The sequence below is a fragment of the Acinonyx jubatus genome, chromosome E2, assembly GCF_027475565.1.
Source record: "Acinonyx jubatus isolate Ajub_Pintada_27869175 chromosome E2, VMU_Ajub_asm_v1.0, whole genome shotgun sequence".
Lineage (NCBI taxonomy): Eukaryota > Metazoa > Chordata > Mammalia > Carnivora > Felidae > Acinonyx > Acinonyx jubatus.
The window spans coordinates 12,765,354-12,789,559 of record NC_069396.1 but is presented as its reverse complement, the minus strand read 5'-3'; the positions used below and the strand labels follow the sequence as shown (position 1 = coordinate 12,789,559).

Genomic DNA, 24,206 nt, shown 5'->3' with positions numbered 1-24,206 from the left:
AACAAGCAGTGGAATCTCTTTGCAGCAACGTTTAGCAGCTCCCCAGCAGAAGCAGAGAGAAGGAAGAGACTGACTTGGCCCCTCTCCGCTGCCTCACTTAACGGAGGGCTTCCAAGACAACTTCGTTCCTTCGGGAGAAGGGGTGAGGGGCGTATGTGCTACTTGGACAGCTGCGATCCCTTCTCTTCATTTCCCTTACTTCTAGGTGTGAAGACTTGTCATGGTCTTTCCTGTTTGCTTGGTACCCTTGACCTTTCATGTGGGTGACAGGAAGCAGGGGGGTCCTCATGATCGCTTTCTTAACCTAAGGCAACTGGCAATGTCCATCCCGATGTGGGGTGATAGAATGTGGATCTAGAAACCTGACTTTCTCGCTGAGGCACCTTGGGCAGGTCACAGTTTCCTCCATTGTAAAGTGGGGAAATAATCACTCCACTTACCCTGCTGCGTTTCAAGGTTCAGTGAGGTAGTATGTCCAGTGAAGTATTACGCACCACAAAGCAATGTGCACATGAGAAGAACTGTTACTCTTCTCGCTGAGGCTGCATTTTTGTAGGAAAAATCTCCCCTAGCCCAAGTCTGCCTGGGTATCACACACATTCACCTGTCCTGATGTCTCTCTACCCTATCAGCGTTCCTGTTTCAGCCTAGCTGAGGGAGAAGGCCGGGGCTAGTCCCACATACATATGCTCCTGCCAAACACTGACTAAAATCAGAAAAACGAGCTTTAAGACAACAGTGGCCAGCCTGGTTGCTTTCTCCTGGGCATGATTTCTGGTTCTCTTTGCACAGCTGGCTTTTATCCCATCCTTTGGGTGACTCACTTTTCCACGGCGGACTATGGGCAAGTGAGGACAAAGCAGTGGCCCCGGCAAAGCCTGCAGACACTGGCAAAAGGAGATGGTGGCTGCAGGCTCAGAGACAGCTAGGGAGGCTTCCAAGGGCAGTGACAGACTTTTCAAATACACTTACTGCTGGTCTCGCAACAAGGATAAAAAGACAAGTGGAATATCTGGGGAACGGACAGAGATGGCCACTTCAGGAGATTCTCTTGGGCATTACCTTTGCTGCATAACTCCACATTTCAATCCGGTCATTGAGACGTTTTTTGCACTCAGGTTGTAACCTCACCCGCTTATCCTCCAGGGCCTCCATGAGACAGGACATTTCTGTGAAAGAAAAGGGATGAGAAGAGTCTAAAACTGTACAGAACAGAAATTTCTATGAGGTTGGGGAGGAGGGCACCTTATCACCAGAGAATTCAGATGTATAGGCTACACAAAGTTAAATCCATTCTAGGAAATTTGACCAAAGATTTAACATGGAGAAAAATGATGTTGAGTTTCCAAGGAACCAGCTGCCCACAGACCCTTAAAACCTTCTTATTTTATTGGGCATGTCTGGCTCAGAAACAACTTTCTTCTACCTGCCCAGGATCCACCCAATGTGGCCACTGGGTGAGCTGATGAAGCTGCTCTAGTTTGGCCAAGGGGGAAGAGGCCATGATCATGAGTTAAGTTTTGCTTCCCTGATAAATAACTCAACCTTCCCTTTTCATCAGAACCTTACCTCTGGTTATGGCTAGGTCAGTTCAAACCTGCAGGATTATTCATTCCTAAATTCATTCTGCCACAAAAGACTAGTCCCGGCATCAACCAGGCCCCCAGAGGATGTTGTCTGTGGTTGTGCTGCAGCTAAAGAACAGAGTACCCGCAAGTGCTGTCTCAGAAGGAGTCTGTGCTCCTCCCAAGGTAGGTCAGAGAGGGCCAGAGTGAACAGTGACTTACGACGCCCTCGGCCGGGGGTAATGGCTGCACAGTGGTGCTTAATGTCCAGGGCACACGCTGTATGAAGAACTGGGTCCACAAAGATGTCTGCTTTGCTTTCCTTCAGCATGTTTAACACTTCCTAAGAAGGAAGAATCATCGTAGAGCAAGCTTTTATAGAGGAAATACATCAGATTTGTTATCTGCAAATACTGTACGTATGAAGAGTAAAGTCAAGGAGGGAAGGGTATGGGTTAACAACAGAACTTACTCTGAGACAGGGACAATGTGGTGATGACACAAAGAATGCAGATTTTTAGCAATTGATTCCATACACTTGGAGGCCTAGTATGATCAAAGCTATGTGCTAAACGAAGCGGGGGCTACAAGATCAGATGTGGGTTTCTGGCAGTCTGGTGGGCTGTATATGTTGCATACTAAATGTTAGTATTTCTATCGGTTGGTATAATACGGCTATTTTCTTAAGAAAAATGAAAATGTGAAATCCAAAAACCAGAGTTTTGCGGCACCTGGGTGGCTCGGTTGATTAAGTGTCCAACTTTGGCTCAGGTCATGATCTCACAGCTTGTGAGTTTAAGCCCTGCCTTGGGCTCTGTACTGACAGCTCAGAGCCTGGAGCCTGCTTCAGATTCTGTGTGTGTGTGTCTTTCTCTCTGCCCCTTCCCTGCTCGCGATCTGTCTCTATCTCTCTCTCAAAAATACATAAACACTAAAAAAATATATAAAAAAAAAAAAAAATAAAAACCAGAGTTTTAAAACTCCCAGGCAAACAAAGAAAAATGTTTGTATAATGTTTCATGTTACCTCCGTTATCCTCAAAAGATAAAAAAGATTCACAGAGCATAATTTTTACTGCAAGAAAACTCTTAGTGAGTCTAAAGATGTCCTAAACAAGAGGAACATAACCATGATGGAAGTGACATCAGCTCTGCAGACTTTCCATTTAGACTTGAAAGAACAGGAGGTAACAAAAGGCCAAAAGTGCTTTCTTAAATAAAAATTAGTTTGCTCTCAAGAGAGACTACAGGCCCTGTAAAGCAACAATAATAAAAACAAGAAAACAAAAAACAAAACTCAAATATTACTCTTCAAAGTTAAATGGGATCATCTGATGACAAACTAGTCCAAGGAAAACATCTGGATTTAGCTTTTAGCCATCTCCCATTATTCCTCAGGCCGTGTGGAATCAGAAACATTTCAGCAGATGAAAATATCTGTGTACAATATTCAGTGACTCAAAAATGACATCACTCAAACACTTTTCAAAAAAAGACAAAGCTTTTTTAAAAAGATCAAATATATTATTTCATTTGCAATTTCCCAAGATAATGTATGCTTAATAGTCATGTTTTGATAACTTCGTTTTTATAAGCTATTTCTGAAATGATTTTTATGAATGCAGTATCTTTACTGATACTATTGGACTTGACATTTTGCTTTCAGTTCTGCACTCACAGGGCCTTAAACCACAGCCTGGTCATGGGGATCAGACATGTTCATAAATAATCAGTACACGTGGAAGAATATTTCAGTTATAGGTGATTAACTGTCAAGAATCTAGTGAGAGTTTCGTAAGAGGGAAGAAACGTATAATCCCGGGAAGGAAGGTTTAGATGTTCTTGCTAAGATATGCAGACTACAGCATCAGAAGGGAAGAAAAAGTTTTGTGAAAAGCAGGCAGGGAAACAAGGCCATTGGCGGTATTACCTTTTTACATGCGTCCGTTTTGATTTTGAGCAGGTTAACTTTGAGGCACTCTTCTACTTGACCTGTCTGCTCTTGGGCAGCTGCTTCCTCAGCACACAGATTGGAGATCTGTTCCAGAGACACACAAAACACATCTCTGCTGTCACCAGAAACCCTGTCTCTGAAACCTGCAGGTTTGGTGACCCTCCCATATGGTCTGGATGTCTCCTCAGTCTCCTAGTGGACTTCATGCCCCGCCCCCTGTCCTGGATGAGATGCTGGGCTCCATTCACTGTCACAAAGACTGGCACACAGAGTCAAAAACCAGTCAGTATACTGACGTTTATGCTGTCAACCCTGACATTTGAGTCAGAGTGTCCCAGGACTGGTCACAAAGAAGGCTACTCCTTGATTCCACAGGAGGAAGGTTACATAGCCAAGTGAAATACTAAAAGCAAATGGCTGACATTTATAAAGGTTCAGAGTCAACCTCAACTCACAACTTGGCAACACACACACACACACACACACACACACACACACACACACACACACAGAGGTTCTAAAACACAGTCCACACCAAAGATTAAAAACTTAAGTCTTCCTTGGGAGCTGTGAGTGAGCATCTTTAAAAAATCTTCAGCTATGAACCCCTAAAACTGACATATGTCGAACACAGTTCTCCACATGGGCTTTTCTAGCTAGGAAGTCAAAGTCCAAAAACAAGCATTTCTTTAGTGCTATTATAGGAGCACTTTCTCCCCCCCCACTTTTTTAACATTTATTTATTTTTGAGACAGAGAGAGAGAGAGAGAGCACACGCGCGTAAGTGGGGGAGGAGCAGAGACAGAGGGAGACACAGAATCTGAAGCAGGCTCCAGGCTGTAAACTGTCAGTACAGAGCCCAATGTGGGGCTCAAACCCATGAACTGTGAGATCATGAGCTGAGCTGAAGTCGGACACTTAACCAACTAAGCCACCCAGGCACCCCAGGAGCACTTTCTCTTTCTGGCAAGTCTTGGGGAATTCTAAGTTGAGCATCAGAATAAGGAGAAGGAAGAACTATACGGAGACAGATATAGTAAAAGAACACTCTAATACAACAGAGAAATACAGAACCAACACTCTATAGTGATAGGATGAATGTCAAGTCTAATTCAGTGTCACAGGGAACCAGAAATTCAAACAATGAAAAGTCCAGAAGATGGGCCCTGGATTCAGGGCTAAAGGGAAAGATGGTACAGAACTTTTCTTCAATAAACACTTCTCTGACCAGCTCTGTTCACAACCAGCTTCAGACCCAAATCCTACCTCATCTGAGCAGTGTAGCTGGAGCTGAGGATCTAGTCGGTAATCCAGAGCAGACTCCTGGATAATAATCCGGATCTGGTCTTCACAGTCCGAAGAGAGCCGCTACATATGACAAAAGGAGAGTTCATCAGCCTATTAGACAGCTTGAGCTTTTTATTTGGTCCCTGGTTTGGGAAGGTACGAAAAAGGTCTTGGGAAAGTAGGAGTAAGCTAGGGGCTTCCAAAGAAAAACCTGCCGGGAGTAGAGGGGCCTCTATAAACACACCTCTGCAGAGAGCCCAGGACTGTTTACCTGGTCAGCATATCTGAGCTTGAGGCACGAGATGACTTGGCCTTCCAGTTCCGAATCATCCTTGGCCTTAGTCAGGATACCATGGCAGAATTTAGGAATGTCAGCTTTACAGGCTTTCCTTAGCACAGGGTTTAAGCGGTAATCTAGAGTGGAAAGTTGTCAGTATGTGATAAAATATTCCTGGATTCAAAAATATTCAAGATCTACCTTTCAAAAGGGTACACATTACATCAATGACCACAAATAAACTACTGATTTGTTTATTTGCTAAACATTTACCGAGCATTCATTACACTGTTTTTATTTTTTAAATTAAAAAAACTTTTTTCTGGGTGCATGTTTTTATTTTTTATTTTGGGGGGGGAGAGGAAGAGGGGGGGCATATTTTAAGCAGGCTCCACGTGGGCTCAGCGTGGAGCACAACACGGGGCTCAATACTAAGACCCTGGGATCACGACCTGAGCTGAAATCAAGAGGTGGATGTTCAACCTACTGAGCCATCCAAGAGTCCTGACTACACTGCTATTAATCAGCAATATAATTAAATGAAAGGTAGATGTGGACACAGAGACCCCAGGAATTCTACCTTGCAGCACGTCTGTGGGGTCTGCTGGTACCAGTATTCTTTAGTAGTTCTCAAAAAAATCACTCAGCCATCACCAACCTTCCCCATAACAGATGTTTTGGAAAACACTGAGAATACTGGACTCATCTTGCCCACTATGTTATAAGGTCTTGCAACTCAGAGCTGAAATTTCTCTGTTCTAAAAAACATTACCCATATATTCTCCTGCCACATGCATGAAGTTTTGTTAAATCTCTAGACTTTTCAAAGAACTCCAGCCTTGACTTCCTCTGTCTCCTCTTTCCTATGACTTTCATTCTGCCAAATACTCTTTGAAGGAAGAATATGTTATTTTCCTTACTAGATCCAGACTCTTCCCTTGAAATCCACAGGCAACAAAATATCTGTAGTTTAATTAGGTAGATATATGTCGACTCAGCTCCATTTAAGCCACATTCAATGGAACCAGGAAAGCCAAGCCATGATGTTACCTGTGTTCTGAGTGATCTGGCGCTTGGTTATCATCTGTTTGCATTTGGGATCCATCAATTCACTGTTTTTATTTTGCTTCAAGCACTGCAACATGGTTTTGGAATCTGCCTCTGGACAGAACCTCTGCAAGAAGCAAAGATTTACAAACGTAGTTATCCAAATATGGCAATGACCATCATCTGCATCACCCTTCCACCTACTGGTGAGCTAATGACAAAATCAGCTTGAAGATATCACTTGGTACAAGAGAAACAGCTAAGCCTGAATAAACACCCAGACTCCACTTCTCCTTTTATCGAGTCTCTACTATATCTCTCACATTTCTCCCTACTACCCTCACTGTTTCCTATTTTGCACAGGATTGATTCTGTACCTGCATGGCTATGTTACATTACATGGCATCTCATGATCTTAAACACTGTTTAAGTAAAAACATAACATTGTACCAGGTGGCCAGGTAGCCCTCAAGCCATATCCGCCCAATCCCAATGGGAAATTTAAAAATTACCCACTGAACAATGTGAATAGGAATGTGGGTTAAGGACCTGTCTAGTTCATCTTTTAACTATGGGTGCTATAATGCTACCAAACGGTGTGGGGCTAGTCCCTGTACACTCGTTAGTGTCCTTGAAGTCAGAGATCCATTTTGGACTAACAATAAATTCTACCTCTATCTGCTAATCAACAGTATATCTGCTAATTACAGCCTACGGATATCTTAATATAAGTTGATGACTGATTTTTACAAAAGTCATCAAAATCTTACAAAATTCCCTCAGATCAGAGCCTGGCATTTCAGCTTTTACACAAGACTCAAATCTACCAGGGTCAACTAAAGACATTTCTAACTTTCACAATTCTATTTGGTATCTGAAAGAGTGAAAAGCAGCGTTTTATTTTATTTATTTATTTATTTATTTATTTATTTATTATTTTTTAATTTAATTTTTAAAAATTTACATCCAATTTAGTTCGCATATAGTGGAACAATGATTCAGGGGTGGATTCCTTAGTGCCCCTTACCCATTTAGCCCATCCCCCTTCCCACAACCCATCCAGCAACCCTCAATTTGTTCTCCATATTTATGAGTCTCTTCTGTTTTGTCCCCCTCCTTGTTTATATATTATTTTTGTTTCCCTTCCCTTATGTTCATCTGTTTTGTCTGTTAAAGTCCTCATATGAGTGAAATCATATGGTATTTGTCTTTCTCTGACTAATTTCACTTAGCATAATACCCTCCAGTTCCATCCACGTAGTTGCAAATGGCAAGATGTCATTCTTTTTGATTGCCGAGTAATACTCCATTGTGTGTATATATACCACATCTTCTTTATCCATTCATCCATGGATGGACATTTGGGCTCTTTCCATACTTTGGCTATTGTCGACAGTGCTACTATAAACACGGGGGTGCATGTGTCCCTTCGAAACAGCACACCTGTATCCCTTGGATAAATACCTAGTTTTGCAATTGCTGGGTCGTAGGGTAGTTCTATTTTTAGTTTTTTGAGGAACCTCCATACTGTTTTCCAGAGTGGACCAGCATTTTATTTTAAAAGTAGTATTTTATTTTTTAAGTAACATTTTATTTTAATAAAGCATTTGCTTTTATTTTATCTTAAGTGTATTAGAACCTTAAATTTAAATCTTTTTATACATGTGGATACAACAAGGAACTGGCATTTAGGTTCTCAAGTTGGCCTGTTACAGAGAACGTTCACTGGAGAAGTATATGAAACAAAAGAACATATAAAATAGAAAAGCCTTTTGACTGTGGTGGATGATCAAGACATTTGGTGGTGACTTTCTCAACAAACCTACCACTAACTGCCCTCAAAATCAATCATATATTTACTGGTTATCTATTTACTTGTGCCTTAGGTCAAAGTGAGGTCAGTTAGCTTAGCTCGATGGTTGTCAAACTTGAGCGTGCATCAGAATCAACTGGAAGGCTTGTTAAAGCTATTAGCTCTGCTCCCAGAGTTTCTGATTCAGTAGGCAGAGGGTGGGGCCTAAGCATTTGTAAGTTTCCAGGGGGTGATGATGCAGTTGAGCTAGGGACCACACCACGAGAACCACTGTCTCCTCTGTATAAAACAGGATGAGTGGAAAGATTATAAAATTTGCTCCCAAGTTTAAAGAAGCTTATGTTGTTATTTTTATTTACCCTGTACTTAGCCCCTGGTTTGGGATCCCTTACCTTTATCATCTGCTTGCAGACTCTCATAAGTGTATAGTCTAGTTCCGGGTCCATCATCTCTGTCTCCTGTAGCTTAAAAACTTTCTGGTGGCAACGAGTACTTAGCTGCTTCTTGTTTTCTTTCAGGCATTCAATAATCTAGGGCATAAGAATTATGGTCAAGTTAAGGGATGTATCAGGGATTGATAATCTATATGTTCTCACTACAGCATTCAGTTCTTAGTGCATCCCCTCTCTTTCATTCCATTCCTAATTCCAAGGTAAGAGGAGTCAGAATTTCCTCACCAAGGAGAATTATGTTTGCAGATTTACAGCTTTAGGTCTAACAGTGAACCAGACTGTATAAAAATAATGGATGAGTTGAGCAGGCTGCACTGGAGGCTAAAGGGAAGGAATCCCCCTCAAGATTCTTGTTTTTTTCTGTCCTCTAGCTCTTCTTTGTCAAGACTCCTTTTGGAGCACACATTAGGCACTCTGCTTTTCTAGGGAGCAATATCCCTGACTAGTCAGTAGGCACAAGCTAGGAGGTTCAGTTCCACTCACCATTTACCCCATGAGAATAGAGCATTAGATGCCAGGTATGAATGAGGCCCAGTCGCTACCCCTGATAAATACACAGTCTCACAGGGCAAACTTTTATAAACAACTACAATAAACAACTCAAAAAATAATAAATAAATAAAACAATGGGTGGCTCAGTCGGTTAAGCATCTGACTCTGGATTTCAGCTCAGGTCATGACCTCATGGTTCGTGGGATCAAGCTCTGTGTCAGGCTGTGTGCTGACACTGCAAAGCCTGCTTGGGATTCTCTTCCTCTCTTTCTTCCCCTCCACCCTCCCCTCTGTTTCTCTCAAAAAATAAACAAATATCTAAGAAAAAAAAAAAGACGAGGGGTGCCTGGGTGGTTCAATTCATTGGACATCTGGCTTCGGCTCTGGTCATGGTCTCACAGTGTGTGAGTTCAAGCCCTGTGTTGGGCTCTGTGCTGACAGCTCAGAGACTGGAGCCTGCTTTGGACTCTGTATCTCCCTCTCTCTCTGACCCTCCCGTCGCTTGCACTCTGTCTCTCGCTCTCTCAAAAACAAACTTAAAAAAAAAAGATGAGGGGAGTCTGGGTGGCTCAGTCGGTTAAGCGTCCGACTTCAGCTCAGGTCACGATCTCGCGCTCCGTGAGTTCGAGCCCCACGCCGGGCTCTGTGCTGACAGCTCAGAGCCTGGAGCCTGTTTTGAATTCTGTGTCTCCCTCTCTCTGCCCCTCCCCCGTTCATGCTCTGTCTCTCTCTGTCTCAAAAATAAATACACGTTAAAAAAAAAAAACCTTAAAAAAAAAAAAAGATGAGTGGGTTAACATAAAAGTATAAAGTGCCATATGATGGATTTTAAGATAGTGAATTGAGTATAAATCTCCCCTTCCTTACACCAACCTTTTAGATATTATTAAAAAAAAAAATGAGGGGCGCCTGGGTGGCTCAGTTCGTTAAGCCTCGACTTCAGCTCAGGTCACAATCTCATGGTTAATGAGTTTGAGCCCCACGTCAGGCTCTGCTCTGATAGCTCAGAGCCTGGAGCCTGCTTCGAATTCTGGGTCTCCCTCTCTCTCTCCCCATCCCCTGCTCACACTGTGTCTCTCTCTCTCTCTCTCTCTCTCTCAAAAATAAATAAACATTAAAAAATTTTTTTAAAAAATGAAATAAATGATAAAGAAGGGAAGCAGATGGGAATCTGCAGGAACTAGAGCTGTAGCATAAAGTAATCAGACTTCTATGAAATCCTCAAGGGACAACCAAGAATCACCAAATAACTGAGAGGAAAAAGAGAACAATTAAAAAAATATATTTAATGTCCTCAGAACAATACAGAAAGAAATGGTAAACCAGAATCAAGAACAGACGGTTATGAGAGGAACCAGTAACAGATTCTGGAAACAAAATATAAAACTCCCAAATGGGAGTCTCTCTAAAAACAGAATGGACACAGCTGAAGAATACATCTTTAAGCTGGGAGATAGACCTGAGGAATTACCTCAATGCAGTACAAATAACAAAGAAATGGCAAGTATGAAAGAAAAAGTGAAGAGACATGGAGGACAGATTCAGATGTTCCAACTGTCTAATATGAGTTCTAGAAGGAAGTAAAAGCAAGGCAGTATTTGGAAGAAAACAATAATTGAGAATTTCTCCAAATTGAGAAAAACATGAATTCTGAGACTGAAAGAGCCAACTAAGATAAAGAAAAAAAAAAAAAAAAAAAAAAAAAAAAAAAAAACCCATCCCTGATTACATGCCAGCGGAATTATGGATCATTAAAGATAAAGAGAAAATTCAGAGTAGATGATCTGCACAGACACGAGAGTGAGATAGACATCAGCAATAGCAGATACAAGACGATAATGAAGCCACTATCTCAAAGGCTAAAGCACCAGTGTGGTGCTTTCAGGGAAATTCCCTGAACTAGAAAACGTAGCTGAGTCACTAGAAGAACATTACAAGAAAAAAAAAAAATCACTTCTTTGTACTTCATTCCTGACTAATACTAATTCAGGACAGGGCCCAGTTCTGTGCGTTAAAGAAACAAGATTTCCCAGGTGATTCCTATGTGACTTCCAGTTAAGAACTTTTGTGCAACAGGCACAGAGTAAGGGAATAATCAATTCTGGAGGTACACGGTGTTAGAAAAGCTACAGAGAGGAGGAGACATTTGAAGGATTGTGAAGAGCTTCTTAGGCAGACAAGGTGGAGAAGGACAAGCTAACCTGAAAGAGGGAAGAGAATGAATAGGAGAACATAAGGAATGCAGGTAAGGAACTTCCTTTGGGAAAGTCTGGTAAAGCTTAGGAGGGGATGACTAGGCTGGACAGAATGTGACGAGGCTCATTCCACCAGCAAAGAATTCACGGCTAAAATGTTAACTTCACATTTTCTTTCTTTCTTTTTTTTTTTTTTTTAAGTTTATTTATTTATTACGAAAGAAAGGGCAGGGAGAGATTGTGTGTGGGGGGGGGGTACAGACAGGGAGAGAGAGAATCCCAAGCAGGCTCTGTGCTGTCAGTGTGGAGCCTGATGTGGGACTTGAACGCATGAACCGTGAGATCATGACCTTAGCCAAAACCAAGAGTCAGACACTTAACCGAGTGAGCCACTCAGGCGCCCCCCCTCTTTTTTTTTTTTTTACTTAAAGTGTATTTTGAGGGGCGCCTGGGTGGCTCAGTCAGTTGAACGTCCAACTTTGACTCAGGTCATGATCTCACACTCATGTGTTCGAGCCCCACATCAGGCTCTGTGTTGACAGTGCAGAGCCTGGAGCCTGCTTCAGATTCTGTGTCTCCCTCTCTCACTGCCCCTCCCCCCTCGCACTCTGTCTCTCAATCTCTCTCTAAATAAATAAACATAACAATAAAAAATTTTTTCAAGTGTATTTTGAGAGAGTGAGAGAGAAAGAGCACAAGTGCACAAGTTGGGGAGGGACAGAGAGAAAGAGAGAAAGAGAGAGAGAGAGAGAGAGAGAGAGAGAGATAGAATCCCAAGCAGGCTCCTCACAGCCAGCAGAGAGCACAATGTGGGGCTCACACTCACGAACCATGAGATCATGACCTAAGCTGCAATAAAAAGTCAGACACTTAACCGACTGAGCCACTTAGGTGTCCCAAAATGTTACCTTCACAGTTTCACAATTAAAAAATATAAACAGACAGTTACCTGAGCATTGCCATACTGCACAGTGGAACAGTAGTTCTTGATGTCACTCTTGCAAGCTTCATACAGATCTGGTTCCAGACGGATGTCCTCTGTCTGTATGGGAGGGGGCCAGCATGGAAAAGTGAGGTTACTCGAAACTGGAGATGTCAAATGTTCTACATATTCACGTACTGACCAGATCTTGTCTAGTGACCACAGCCTTTACACAGCAAAATAGGAGCAGTGGGGCCACCGCAGTAAAAGGAGAGCTGGCATTTAGTTTCAATTCTGCACTAACTAGCTAGATGGCCTTGGACTTTTTTTGCAAAACAAAATGCTGCCACCTACCCGGCCCCTTCGCAGGACTGCTGTGAAATGAAGTAAGATAATATGATGTGGAAACCACTTCAGGAAATTAAAGCATTATATAAATGTAGGGTTCTACTTTTATTATTGTTTTATTGAAAGAGCGAGGTCCAACGCTAGGGACCCAAAGTCTCAATTACACTAGGATATCGAGGAGAGCTCCACTTAACACATAATTACCACCGAATCACTCCCACCCTATGTGAAAATCTGGTAATGTAACTTTTGCAATATTACTGGTGTTTGGTGTTCATTACTAGTTTTTAGTTTTTATTTAGACTGAAGTGAAATAAGTAGAATTCACAATACAGAATATACTAAACATTTTTAGCTGTTTAGCTTAACCTCAAAAGCAACATAAGTTTCCCCTTAGAGCGCACACTGCATTCGACTTGCCAGTAACTGTTGTACCTCGTGATCTGTAAGCTCTTCAGGGCATGGCATTCCCCTGGAGACTGTTGTTGGTCAGGGAGTGGGCACAGATCTCCAGCTGACACGAGCAAATTGAGGGAAGGATCTGGCTACGGGCTGTGGGGGAGGGAGGAGGTCTCTCCTGTTCTACTTTCCTGCTGGAGACGACGTGGAGCAGGAGGCCAGAGCCGCTGCAGGTAGCCATGGTGAGGGGAAGCAGCCTTACCATGAAGCTGGTGCCACGAACAGCAAAGCAAACAGGGAGAGACCCTTGATCCTTGAGGGCATTACTGATGCACGGACTGTATCATGCGCTTACAGCTTGTCCTATAGTGAGTTTCCAGTTACATGTGGTAAAAATACTTTATCGGTTAGGAAAAGTGAAGCAAGAAGCTGTCACATGGTAAGATCTGAGCACAAGGCTCCAAATCTTAACAATCATAATAATGGCTAAAACCTTTCAATTTGCCCTCACCCTTCACCCAACTTTCCAGACCCGCCTCTGTGTTTCTGGGACCAGAGGCTGTGCTATGAGGCATTACCATCTCTAGCTCCTCCACCCGCAGCTGCTTGCGGCACTTCAGGGACACCCTGTGTTCCTTGGCTTCCTGTAGAGTGTCATTGCGCACAGTGGTGCTCAGACAGATCACCACATCCACCCTGCCAAGGAAAGGAGAAGGCTGAGACTGGCTGGAGCCACATGAGGGCAGAGAGCCAGGGGCTGAGCTGGGGCAGGGGCCACATCAACACTCCAGAATGCATGACCCTCTTTTACCACGTTTTTGAATGCTTTTTCTAGAAGTCTCATTGTGTTAAAAGCGCTAAAAGCAGTAACCTGACTCTCTATGTCACAAATGACTGAAGGCGCACTACAATCCTGACAGGTAGGGAGGCCACAGAGGGGACATAAGGACAGTTCAATGCTTGTTTTGCTAAAAACATGAGACCAGAGAGGAATGCTGCTCTTAACTCTAGACTGTGTCTTTCTTTGATGAGCTGTGAAATTCATTCTTGAGAGGTACAGAACCTTGAGCAAAATGGGAACTTGATTTATATGAGGGTGAGAGATGTGTTCTAGAAACATGCCTTTGCAAAGAGTAAGATGGAAGAACTCAGGCAGCCATGCTGTAAAAGCCCATCACTGTCTTCACTGAGACCTAATTCTTTTTTTTTTTTTTTTTTTTAATGTTTATTTTTGAGAGAGAGCCAGTGTGAGCAGGGGAGGAGCAGAGAAAGAGAGTGAGAATCCCAAGTAGGCACCGCGCTGTCCATGCAGAGCCCGATGCGGGGCTTGATGTCATTAACTGTGAGATCATAACCTGAGCCAAAATCAAAGTGGGACACCTAACCGACTGAGCCACCCAGGCGCCCTGAGACTGAATTCATAAATGAATAAAGTTTTTGTTTCCAAACTAGACCTCTAATTTAGTAAAAGCCCCTGCTGCTCTCCCAAAGAGTTAACATAATGGAATGATGTCGGGAGGCAGTTAACCTCTTACTCATACTATAACTGGCTTCTCTAAGTAACAATCTAAATCTGCCTCTTCAGTCAGACAGCCTGAACCTGGGAACATTAAAATCGCCCCTTTAGCCTCCAGGCTCTCTGTGTCAGAACCACCACCGTCCCCTGTGGCTGCAGGCAGCCACAAAGATCATGTGGCCACACAGCCCAAGTGCATGGCCGTACTACCAAGGGAGTGTGCAGGCCTCCAAGGCTAACCCTACCAGTACACAGGACATTTGTCCAGAGTTTAGGGAAGCAGAATTAATCAATTAAACGTCACATACTTCTTTTTTATGTTGGGGCAAAGTTTCAACACATCCTCCTTGCAGGCCATTTTAAACTTGTAAGAAAACCGAAAATCCTTCATCTGCACCTGAAAAAGATGATGAGAAAGAAAATCAGCAGCTCTGTGGCAAGTTCTGATCGGCAGTGCTGGCTGATTGCACAGAGACTGCAGAAGCCTGCCTTCCATGCCCCGTGAAACTTGCTCTCCATCTCAGACTTCGTGACCTGCCAACCTCCCCATTATTCCCTCTGCTAAGGGTACCCTGGCGTTCCTGCCATTCCAATCATGCTGCTCCCTCTGCCACGAAGCCCTTCTCCCAGATCCTCCCTGGTCCGCGCATCACCTCCTCAGCATTTCTACTCAAACATCTCCTTCTCAAGTCCCCTTTCTCCTTCATCCTCTAGCCCTTATGCAGCTCTAGCCCACCTGAGACTCTGTACTTATTTGTAAACGTGTTTTGTCTTTCTCTTACTAGAACACAGAACAGACAAGGGCAGGGTTTGTTGCCCACTGTCTCCAGCACCCACACTCCAGAGGCCCTCAGTATCATTTGGTAAAGGCAGCCACGTAGCCCATAGGCCCTGGGAAGAGATCAATTTTATACAGATGACAGATTCCATCCTCCCGGGAAGGAAGTGCTTGCTTTACCAGAAACACTTTCTTTAGACATGTGTAACTGCGAAAAGTACAGTTTAACCTTATGTGGATGCCAGACCTGGGTAGTACGATTTAGAAGAAAAAAAAAGGCTTAAGAGTTCAGTACACTGATAGACATTTGGGCTGCTGCACTGCACAATGACAAAACAGCAGATCCCACTCATACTTTCTGTGCAAGCAAAGGTTAACGTATCTTATGAAAAGCAAACAATGTGACTCATCTCTATTCCCTAAGGGTACACACTCCATCTTTATTTAGCACTGCGTTCCTAGAGCCTACCATCGTGCCTGGCCATAGTGGAAAAGACCGTATTTTTTGAGAACCAGAGAGGACATATATTTGGAAAAAAAACATTTCTCACAGAAGAGGTGCCCTGATGCTCTGGAAGAGAAAGAATTCAGAGCCATCCAAGCAGCCAAGACAGTCAGGATTTGCCTGGTGTTACTCACCAGCTGGAAGTGGGTAACTCCAATGGCGCACTTCTCATTCATATCCTTCTGGTGTTTGTTCTGAATCAGACACTCCATCAGGTCCCCAGAGTCTATCTGGTTATCTGCCACATCCTGGGGAAGGCAGTGCACATTTACATTTCATTTCTAACAATTAGTGAACAAATCGTGCACCCTAGTTCATAGAAAAATGGAAAACGAGACTGATTCTAGAGCCTTCACCAACAAGATGCCTCATAAATTATACCAAATTAAGCCTGCGAAATTACAAGGGATGTTTATCAGTGTTTATCAGTATTGGCACAGCAAGCTGCCCTGCATGAAGCTCCCGACAAGAACATGTACTGTGCAGGGTTTTTACTCCTTCCCCTACATGACGCCAGCAGCTGGCTTTCAGCATCACACCCAACATTGCCTCCTGGTTCCTGCATGGTTTCACCCCTGTAATTTAGCTAGTTCAAAATAACAGAATTAATTTAATTTACAAGAAGAGAGTCGGGAGGTGCAGCTACTATTAATGCTAACAAACCCCAGGCTGATGTATTGGCGGCAACACAGCTATGCTCAGGAGGGCCTCCCCCTGCCCCCTGTAAAGGGCATCTCCACAACTGCCACTAACCACATACCAGGTCATCTACCAATGATAATCAAATAAGGTTTCTGAGGATGGTGGCACCCGTCTCTTGATTTTGTTTACATTTTTCACTTTAATGCGTCAATCTGATGATCACTCAGGAGTAATGTATGCCGAAGACAAGGAAGTTAGTGCAACACACAAAGTCCCAGTGAATTTGGTTTTGTTTTGAATCCATTTCTCCAGACATTACTTACGTGGCAGAAGTTCTGAATTATGGGCTCACAGGCTCTCATCAGTAAGGCTTCGATCTGAATATCCTGTGGGAGATTAAACATATTAATAATTCTGCTTTAGAAAGAGCCAGTAGTTTAGGAAGCGGGGCAAGTTTGTGTTTCTGACTCAGTAGCAACTGATGGGCATTTGCCATCGCCATAATCTAAGGTGTCCACCTGGAAGCTAGTCTGGTCTTTAGGTTAGACAGCCACAGCACAGAGAGAATTGCTCCTTCATTATATTCTGAAAGGCAAGGTTTTCTAGAGGCAGATACCCCTTGGGCCTGAGCAAAAGATAAGGCAGAATTAAGAACAGTACAGAAAATAAAACATTTAACAGTAATCCTAGTGTTTAGCCTTTGGAGTTTTTCCAAATGGCTAAGCAGTTCAAAATGAAAATGCGGGTAACTGACATCTGTCTTTAGTTTATAAGCTCCTAAAACAGACGACAAACCACTGCCTCTGGGGAACATACACAAATGCCTTTAAGCAGACAGCAACCTCTGTGCAGCACTAGCTGCTGAAATAATATCTTCCTTTAAAGAGTGACACACCCCAGAATGTCCTCAAAAGCCCATAAGGACAATGAAAATTGGAAAAGGGAGATGACAGAAGATGAAAGAAAGCAATAAACTTTTGAAAAATAGAAAGCAAAAAAAAAAAAAAAAAAAGACTAGCTGAGCAATGTAATTGTACGTATTGATACTTTTGACAATTCAAACAGTTCTAAAAGGCTTATGATAAAAAAAATAGCAATTTCCCATTTCCCTGATTTCTGCTCCCACAAGACCATTTTAACATTTTTATCTGCTCCTTCCCCAGTAATGCTGTATTTCTAAATAGTATTTCTTGCTTATGAGACTTTCTAATTTCTTTTTTAATATTTTAGTGAGTTACAGGATGAAACACGGATAAACACGTGTATTCAATCTTCCACATTTAAGTGGAAATCCCAGCCTTTTATTTTCTTAATGATGACACAAACATTACCAGATGACCTAACCGAAAGAGCTAAGGTAAGAGAACAGGAACGGGAATGTTCGGACTGGTCTTGCACGTGATTGAGAGATCTGAAGCACAGCTGCTAGCTTTTCTTAAAGGCCAGGGAAAAGATTGGTCTAATCACTGTGATAATTCTAATTTATGAAGAAAACCAAAGGGCTAAACGTATGGGCTATTTCTCTGGAGAAATGAGGAGAGGGGTTTAGGAAACAAAACAAAACACTTCTTGGTAAAGCCAGCGGAGAGAAGTGACACTCTCGGGGCTGAAAAACAGCAAGCCTGAGAACAGAGGACAGGTTGCTGACAGGGCTGCCGCCATCTACAAGCTGCACACTGCTTACCTCAGATTCTAACTCAGTGAGGTTGCCGACTATATCTCTGCACTCTACAGCCAGGTCGTCAAGGTGGTCCTGGAGGCACTCTAGCTCCTGCAAGTAAGAAAGCAATCCCTTGGCATGTGTCAATTATATAAATGAACAAGGGAAGCAGAGAGAACAGGGTCTACTACTTCCTTTTCAGTGGTCCTCCTTATCTTTCCTTTTAAAAACTATTTCACTGAACAGAACACTAAAGCTTTATTTGAGTCCCCAAACTGGGATTGTTGAAAAATAAGTACTTGATGTAAAAGGGTAGTTAAGAGGGTCACAAGGGGCTACAATAGCCATGCAAATCCTACAGAAGGCCCAATCAGTAAGTCCAACAAGAATCAATGTCGAGACGTCCTCAGAGTCTAAAAATTTTATCAGGCCTTTATTCCACTCTATCAACAACCTGCCATTCAATTTTAACCTATGTTTTGATCACCTTTGCTCCCATTTTAAATCTGAGCACCAATAATAATCAACGAACAACAGATTTACAGGGAAAGACATGGAATATTTTAAGACTTTTCATGAGCAAAGTAGGCTGGGACCCAGGATCCAAAACAGCATAGAACTTATAGCTCCTGCAAGTCAAATGTGGGATTCTAACCTTGGCCCACATAGAAAGATCCTGAGGAAAGCTGCAAAGCAAGTGAGCACATTAGGGTTTGGACATCTAAACACTATCTCGTCTAGGCTTTGGAAACTGACCTGGAGAGACCTCGTAGTATCATTCCATGACTATTCCCTTTAGAAACATAGAGGTTTTAAGTAGAACAGAAGCTCATTTTCCCAAAGCATATCAACAGCTATTTCTCAGCAAAGGGCTCTATTAAAGGATCAAGTTTAACTTACTATTTTGCAAGAGTCTCTGTTTTGGAATTAGAATAGGAAGTGATGAGCAGGGGGGTGTAGGAATTATACAATGCCCAGAAAGTGGGGGTGGGGTGGGGGTGGGGTGGGGAATCCCTAAAGGAAAATGCATAAAACCTCGGGAGTAAGATAAATGGCTAAGGGAAAACTCCCAGTCATAGAATCCTTTCCTGAGCCAAGCTTCACAGCAATGGACTGCCACACAGCAGAGCTTTCTCACTGTTACTTCAAAGGGGGTATGGAAAGAAACTGTTTTCTGGGATTCCATGTGACCATATCTTTTGTTTCATTAGACAGAGGCAGCAGAAAGCTGAACTGCAAGCGTTTTCTAACAATAAATTTGACAGAACTGCAGCAGGCCCAGGAGGTAGCCTGCTGAAAATGGCATTCCCAGGGTGAGCAGATCTGAATAGTGAGCCATGTTGCTTCTTAAACATACCCAATTCCTGCACGGGTAAGTTTTTAATAGTTTAATCCCAGAGGATGTTCTGGAGTAGTAAAAATGGAACCTGGAAACCTGAGTTCACACTTTGTTCTAGTATTACTGGAGCTTTAAACAAGGACTTACTCCTCACCACAGAGGACACACTACCTTCTAACTTAATTTGCTAGAAAGCAGTAATGTAGCTTTTCTATTTTTTTAAAGCAGGCACAAAATCGTTAGGAACCATTCACAGCATGCATGTAATTCTGGGGGCTGCTTCTCTATGCTTTCCGGTATGGAGAGGTTATGACACAATGGACCACATGTCTGGTTAGGATTACACCTGAGTATTAGGAAAGGAAGTCAGTACACTTCCTTCACTTCTTGAGTCTCAATTCTGTCAATTACCAAATGGAAAAGATAATTCCCATTCCTACATATCTTACAGGACTACTGGATGGCATGCATGCTATTCATGTATGCCAGTATTTAGAATTGTTTATATTTATACACTGCCTTCTCTCGAAAGGACTTAATGTACCTTATAAAAGTGAGAAGAGAAAAAAAAGGCAATATAAAATAAAGTTAGAATGAGTTAAAAAATAGGAAGAAAAAGAAAATATGGTAAAGAAGGGGGGATGGAGCTAGCAGCAAACCTGGTACACAAAAGCCTACCACAAAATCTCATATACTTGCTAGAGACAGGTCATACCTTTGGCTCCAGGCTTTTTAAGAGGCAACACGAAGGGGGAAAATAATCGCTTACAAAATACAGTAACCATAATATAAAAACAAACCAATGGCTTAGGAAAAGTAGTATTATTCCTTCCACAGAGACGAAAGAGAAAAATTTCCTTAGGATTTCTTATGAAGAGGACACTGAATAATGTAACAAAAATAAAGATTGTATTTTATGGTCTGTACTCTATATAAAATGTTAATTGTGATGATGATGATTATTATTACTACTATAAGATAAATAGGTGGCTATGTGAGCTACCTGTCCAGTCTCTGTTTTTTCACTGCACCATTTTCCCAGATCGATAAGGCATTTATCCTGAAGGCCAGGATCCAGCTTAACATCCATGGCACGCTGGTGTAGGATCCTTTGGACTTCTGCTCGGCACTCTCGTGAAAGCTGTATGAGAGAGAACAAGCAAAATACTTTAAAAGTACCAGAAGCAAGGGTGCCTGGTTGGTTGAGCATCCGACTTCAGCTTGGGTCATGACCTCATGATCTCATGGTTCATGAGTCTAAGCCCCACATCGGGCTTGGTGCTGTCAGCGAAGAGCCTGCTTAGGACCCTCTGTCTCCCTCGCTCTCAGCTTCTCCCCTGCTCACACTCGCTCTCTCTCGCTCAAAAATAAAATAAACATTAAAATAAAAAAGCACCATAACCAAAACAAAAAAGCACTAGATAAAGGATATCTGTTGTCAGGAAACTAACAGAGAACGTTATAGTAATTTATATAAACTTTATACCTCAAATCTCTTCCAGAATAAGGATTAAATTTTCTAGGAGACTTCTAAAAGCCTGTATCTCTAGGAATGAGATTATACATTCAATATTTTCTAATACACTATTGAGACAACATCCTTTTCTCAAAATACTCTGATAAAAAGTGAACCGGATTTGTTCAGGTTAGGTTAGAGTTTTTTGTTTAGCGGAACTAATCTGCTATTACTCTATGAATGTAGAGTAGAATGCGGGCTCCAGTTCAGGAAAAGGCACACACTTGGGTCAGGAACATTAAGTTCAAATTTACCTAAACTCACAATAAGTCTAAAAACCATCTGTATCCTGGTTAAGAGCTTCTAATGGAACTTTAAAGTTAAATAAAATTAGGGTGGCAATATTTGTCTATTTGTCATTTAGATTTTGGTAATTTAGGGGCGCCTGGGTGGCTCAGTCGGTTGAACGTCCGCCTTCAGCTCAGGTCATGATCTCACAGTTTGTGAGTTCGAGCCCCACATCAGGCTCTGTGCTGACCACTTGCTCAGAGCCTGGAACCTGCTTCAGATTCTGTGTCTCCTTCTTTCTCTGCCCCTCCCCTGCTCACGCTTTGTCTCACTCTGTTTCTCAAAAATAAATCAATGTAAAAAAAAAAAAAAAATTTTTGGTAATTTAAAGAAAAAACTGGAAATGTCCCCTGACTTACTTTGTTGAAAATGTAAAATCAGACAGAAAGAAGCTGGTGAAGCAACTCTGATTAGTCACTGAATAATGGAAGTTTCTAGTAGTGCAGCAACCCCTCCCTGCCAGATATACTAATAAACAAAGTTTCCTACAATGACAGAAGTCAGCACAATACAACAAACTAACTAAAAAAACAAATGGTTGATAAGAAGAAATGAAGTCAGTATTGAATGCATACCCTCCTGCCCTGTTCCTCCGTGCGGTAGGCATGTCTGTATAAGCAGGAGAACACAGCTCCGGGAGGCATAAGTTCACTGGTTTCATTCCAACCATGGGTGTGGCAAAGACGAGATGCATCTCCCTGGCACTTGCGGTATAAGACAGGGTCCAGCCTATAAAGTTAAAAGATATTCCTGAATTTTGTTCTTCAGGAACACACAGTGGTCAATCTGTAGAAGTCTGTTGACCTTGGCACAGAAGATTTAAGTTCTACCTCAAAGAGGCCAAGACAGCTATGTAAGATGCGCAACATTACAACAGCAGACTCAGCACTAACACGCCCAGGCTGAAATGAGAAAATAAGGGCTGTAGCTTATCACCAGGCAATTCACAACTTTCCACTCAATACTTTTTTCCTAAGTGTGAAATTCAATCCTATCTGATACACTAGATTCAATAGGATCAGGAAATGGCAAGATAAACAAAATCCCTCACTCGACTTCCTTTCCAGTAAAACTGTTACTCTTCTTCCTCCCATGCAAGCTAAGGCAGTTCCACTTTTAGTTTACCTGAATATGCTTATCAACTTAAAAAACTTGACATTTAACTCTGACTCTGGAGACAATGGATTAAGGCAATGAGCCTGCAGCTTCTCCAAATCAGACCAATAGATGCTTAATTCTGTCCACATCATAATGTCAACTTTAGGGGAGAGCTAGTGAATGGGAGGAGAAAAGCTAATACTTAATGAGTAGCTTTTAGGCCTGTGAAGCATTTTTTTGATCATGGGTAAAGGAGTTACAGAAGAGGAAAAACAGAGTTTTGATTAAGGCAGTAAACTCAGTAAACTACGTAAACAGAGTTTAGACTCTGAGTCTAAACTCAGGCTTAGACGGCCTGAGAAAGTACAGAGAAATTCCCATGTACTTTTCTGTAGTCCTTTCCAGAGCTAATCAGAGGACACAGAAATAAAAATACATTGAACCTTCTGAATAATCACTTCCCAGTAAAGTTTGTGGGTGACTAGAAAAAGTTAATGACCAAACTCCAGGGGTTGAGATAACTGAGTCAGGAAGGAGCTGAGCCTGGGTGCGGCAGGAAAAGCCAGCTTCCCAAGCTGTCGGGTCTTGGCTGCTCTGGAAGTGGAAGGGAAACTGAGACATAAAAAGAGGAGGGCATTGAAGCCGGTAAGTTACAGTGATTCTGACTGCAACACAGATCCTTCTTCTATTTCGTCCCCTACCCCTCCTTTCTTGACGAACAGGATGAGAAGAGAATTAGAGAATCAAGTTGTCACTTATTGATAAGAGCCTCTTAAGATAGAAAATTCAGTAACTTTGAATAGTTAAAGGAATAAAAGTAAATTCCCATATCCAGCACAAATCCATAAAAATTAAAATGCACTAGTATCTTCTTAGAAACGTATCTGAAGATGCTTCTGCTGCCCCACAGGTGCCCAAGTCCTTTCAGGATAGATGTTTGTGGTATCAGAAACATTTGACTCGGACTTCCAAAATAGTAGTGAATGGGGGCACACGGGGACAGACCTGCAGGGGCTGCCTCAGCTTTGAGATACTATTCTGAAAGCAAGAAAGGTTTCTCAAGGGACTGGAGTGTGTCAGCTATCCCAGAACTTAAAAACATATTCCTACCGGTTATTTCAAATAATACAAAAGATACTGACTACACAGGAGAACATGCTGAGGCTTACACTTGATTCTGGCTTCAAAATACTCACTTCCAATCTCGGGAGATGAAATACTGCAGCTCTAACAGACGGTGTTCACAATCTTCCACCATTTTCTCCGTGTACAAGTGCTCCATCAGGCACGAGAGGATCCTGGGAATAAAACAGGGATGAAACTGTAGCAACAGGTTTGGAATTCTCACATCAATATTTCCTTGGTCTGTAGAAAAAGTCATTGAGCTATTTTTGAGGGCAATCAGGGATTTACTTTTCTGAGAATAACTCAAATCAGTCTGACAATGATTATGGCTTCTAACTTCAGGACCACTTAGCACTTAGGACTCAGCTTACTTAAGATCTGTGTGCAGCTGCTTTATTTTTAACTGTTAGTTGTGAAAATTCTCCAACACACACAAAAGTAAAGAATCACACATTAGCCACCTTCCCTTCCCATAACTTTATCAACGTATGGCTAAGTTTGTTTTAATTCTACACCCCCTTGCTGGTATTTTGAAGCAAATCCCAGATACCTTATAATTTTATTCATAAATACTTGAGCATGTTTCTCTATGAGAACATAATACTATAACCCATGAAAAGAAATTAATTTTTAAAATCCTTAATGCCATGTAATATCCTGTTAGTTTTCAATTTTTTTCCCAATTTTCTTATGCCTTTTTATATGTTCATTCAAACCAGGACCCAGAAAAGGTCCACACGCTGCATTTAATTGATAGTCTCTTCAAATGATTTTTAGCTAGAGCAGTTCTCTCCTTCCCTCCCTCTCCCTTGACCCCTCGTGCTCAATGCAGTTATTTTTATATTGGTAAATATTCTTAATTAGTCTTCACTGTGTTTGTCTACCTCCTCCAACTGCATAAAAAACTTTAAAGAAGAATACCCTTTTTTAATCCCCTGCTATAGCATGAACAGCAGGAGTGTATGCATAACAGAATGATGACAAATACA

General features: G+C 42.1%; 1 protein-coding gene across 1 annotated transcript in view; it reads right to left on the bottom strand.

Annotated features, from left to right (window-relative positions):
• GLG1 (golgi glycoprotein 1) overlaps window positions 1–24,206 on the bottom strand; it is a 147,049-nt gene that overhangs the window by 6,000 nt on the left and 116,843 nt on the right. The window contains exons 10-25 of the mRNA XM_015087194.3: window positions 23,289–23,390; window positions 21,570–21,723; window positions 20,194–20,331; window positions 17,876–17,962; window positions 16,515–16,577; window positions 15,684–15,797; window positions 14,575–14,663; window positions 13,329–13,446; window positions 12,031–12,123; window positions 8,335–8,472; window positions 6,133–6,256; window positions 5,077–5,219; window positions 4,785–4,886; window positions 3,495–3,602; window positions 1,788–1,908; window positions 1,063–1,169 (exon numbers count right to left, since the gene is read on the bottom strand). Of these exons, the coding sequence (XP_014942680.2) occupies window positions 1,063–1,169; window positions 1,788–1,908; window positions 3,495–3,602; window positions 4,785–4,886; window positions 5,077–5,219; window positions 6,133–6,256; window positions 8,335–8,472; window positions 12,031–12,123; window positions 13,329–13,446; window positions 14,575–14,663; window positions 15,684–15,797; window positions 16,515–16,577; window positions 17,876–17,962; window positions 20,194–20,331; window positions 21,570–21,723; window positions 23,289–23,390 (1,801 nt within the window). The remainder of the gene's footprint in view (window positions 1–1,062; window positions 1,170–1,787; window positions 1,909–3,494; window positions 3,603–4,784; window positions 4,887–5,076; window positions 5,220–6,132; window positions 6,257–8,334; window positions 8,473–12,030; window positions 12,124–13,328; window positions 13,447–14,574; window positions 14,664–15,683; window positions 15,798–16,514; window positions 16,578–17,875; window positions 17,963–20,193; window positions 20,332–21,569; window positions 21,724–23,288; window positions 23,391–24,206) is intronic.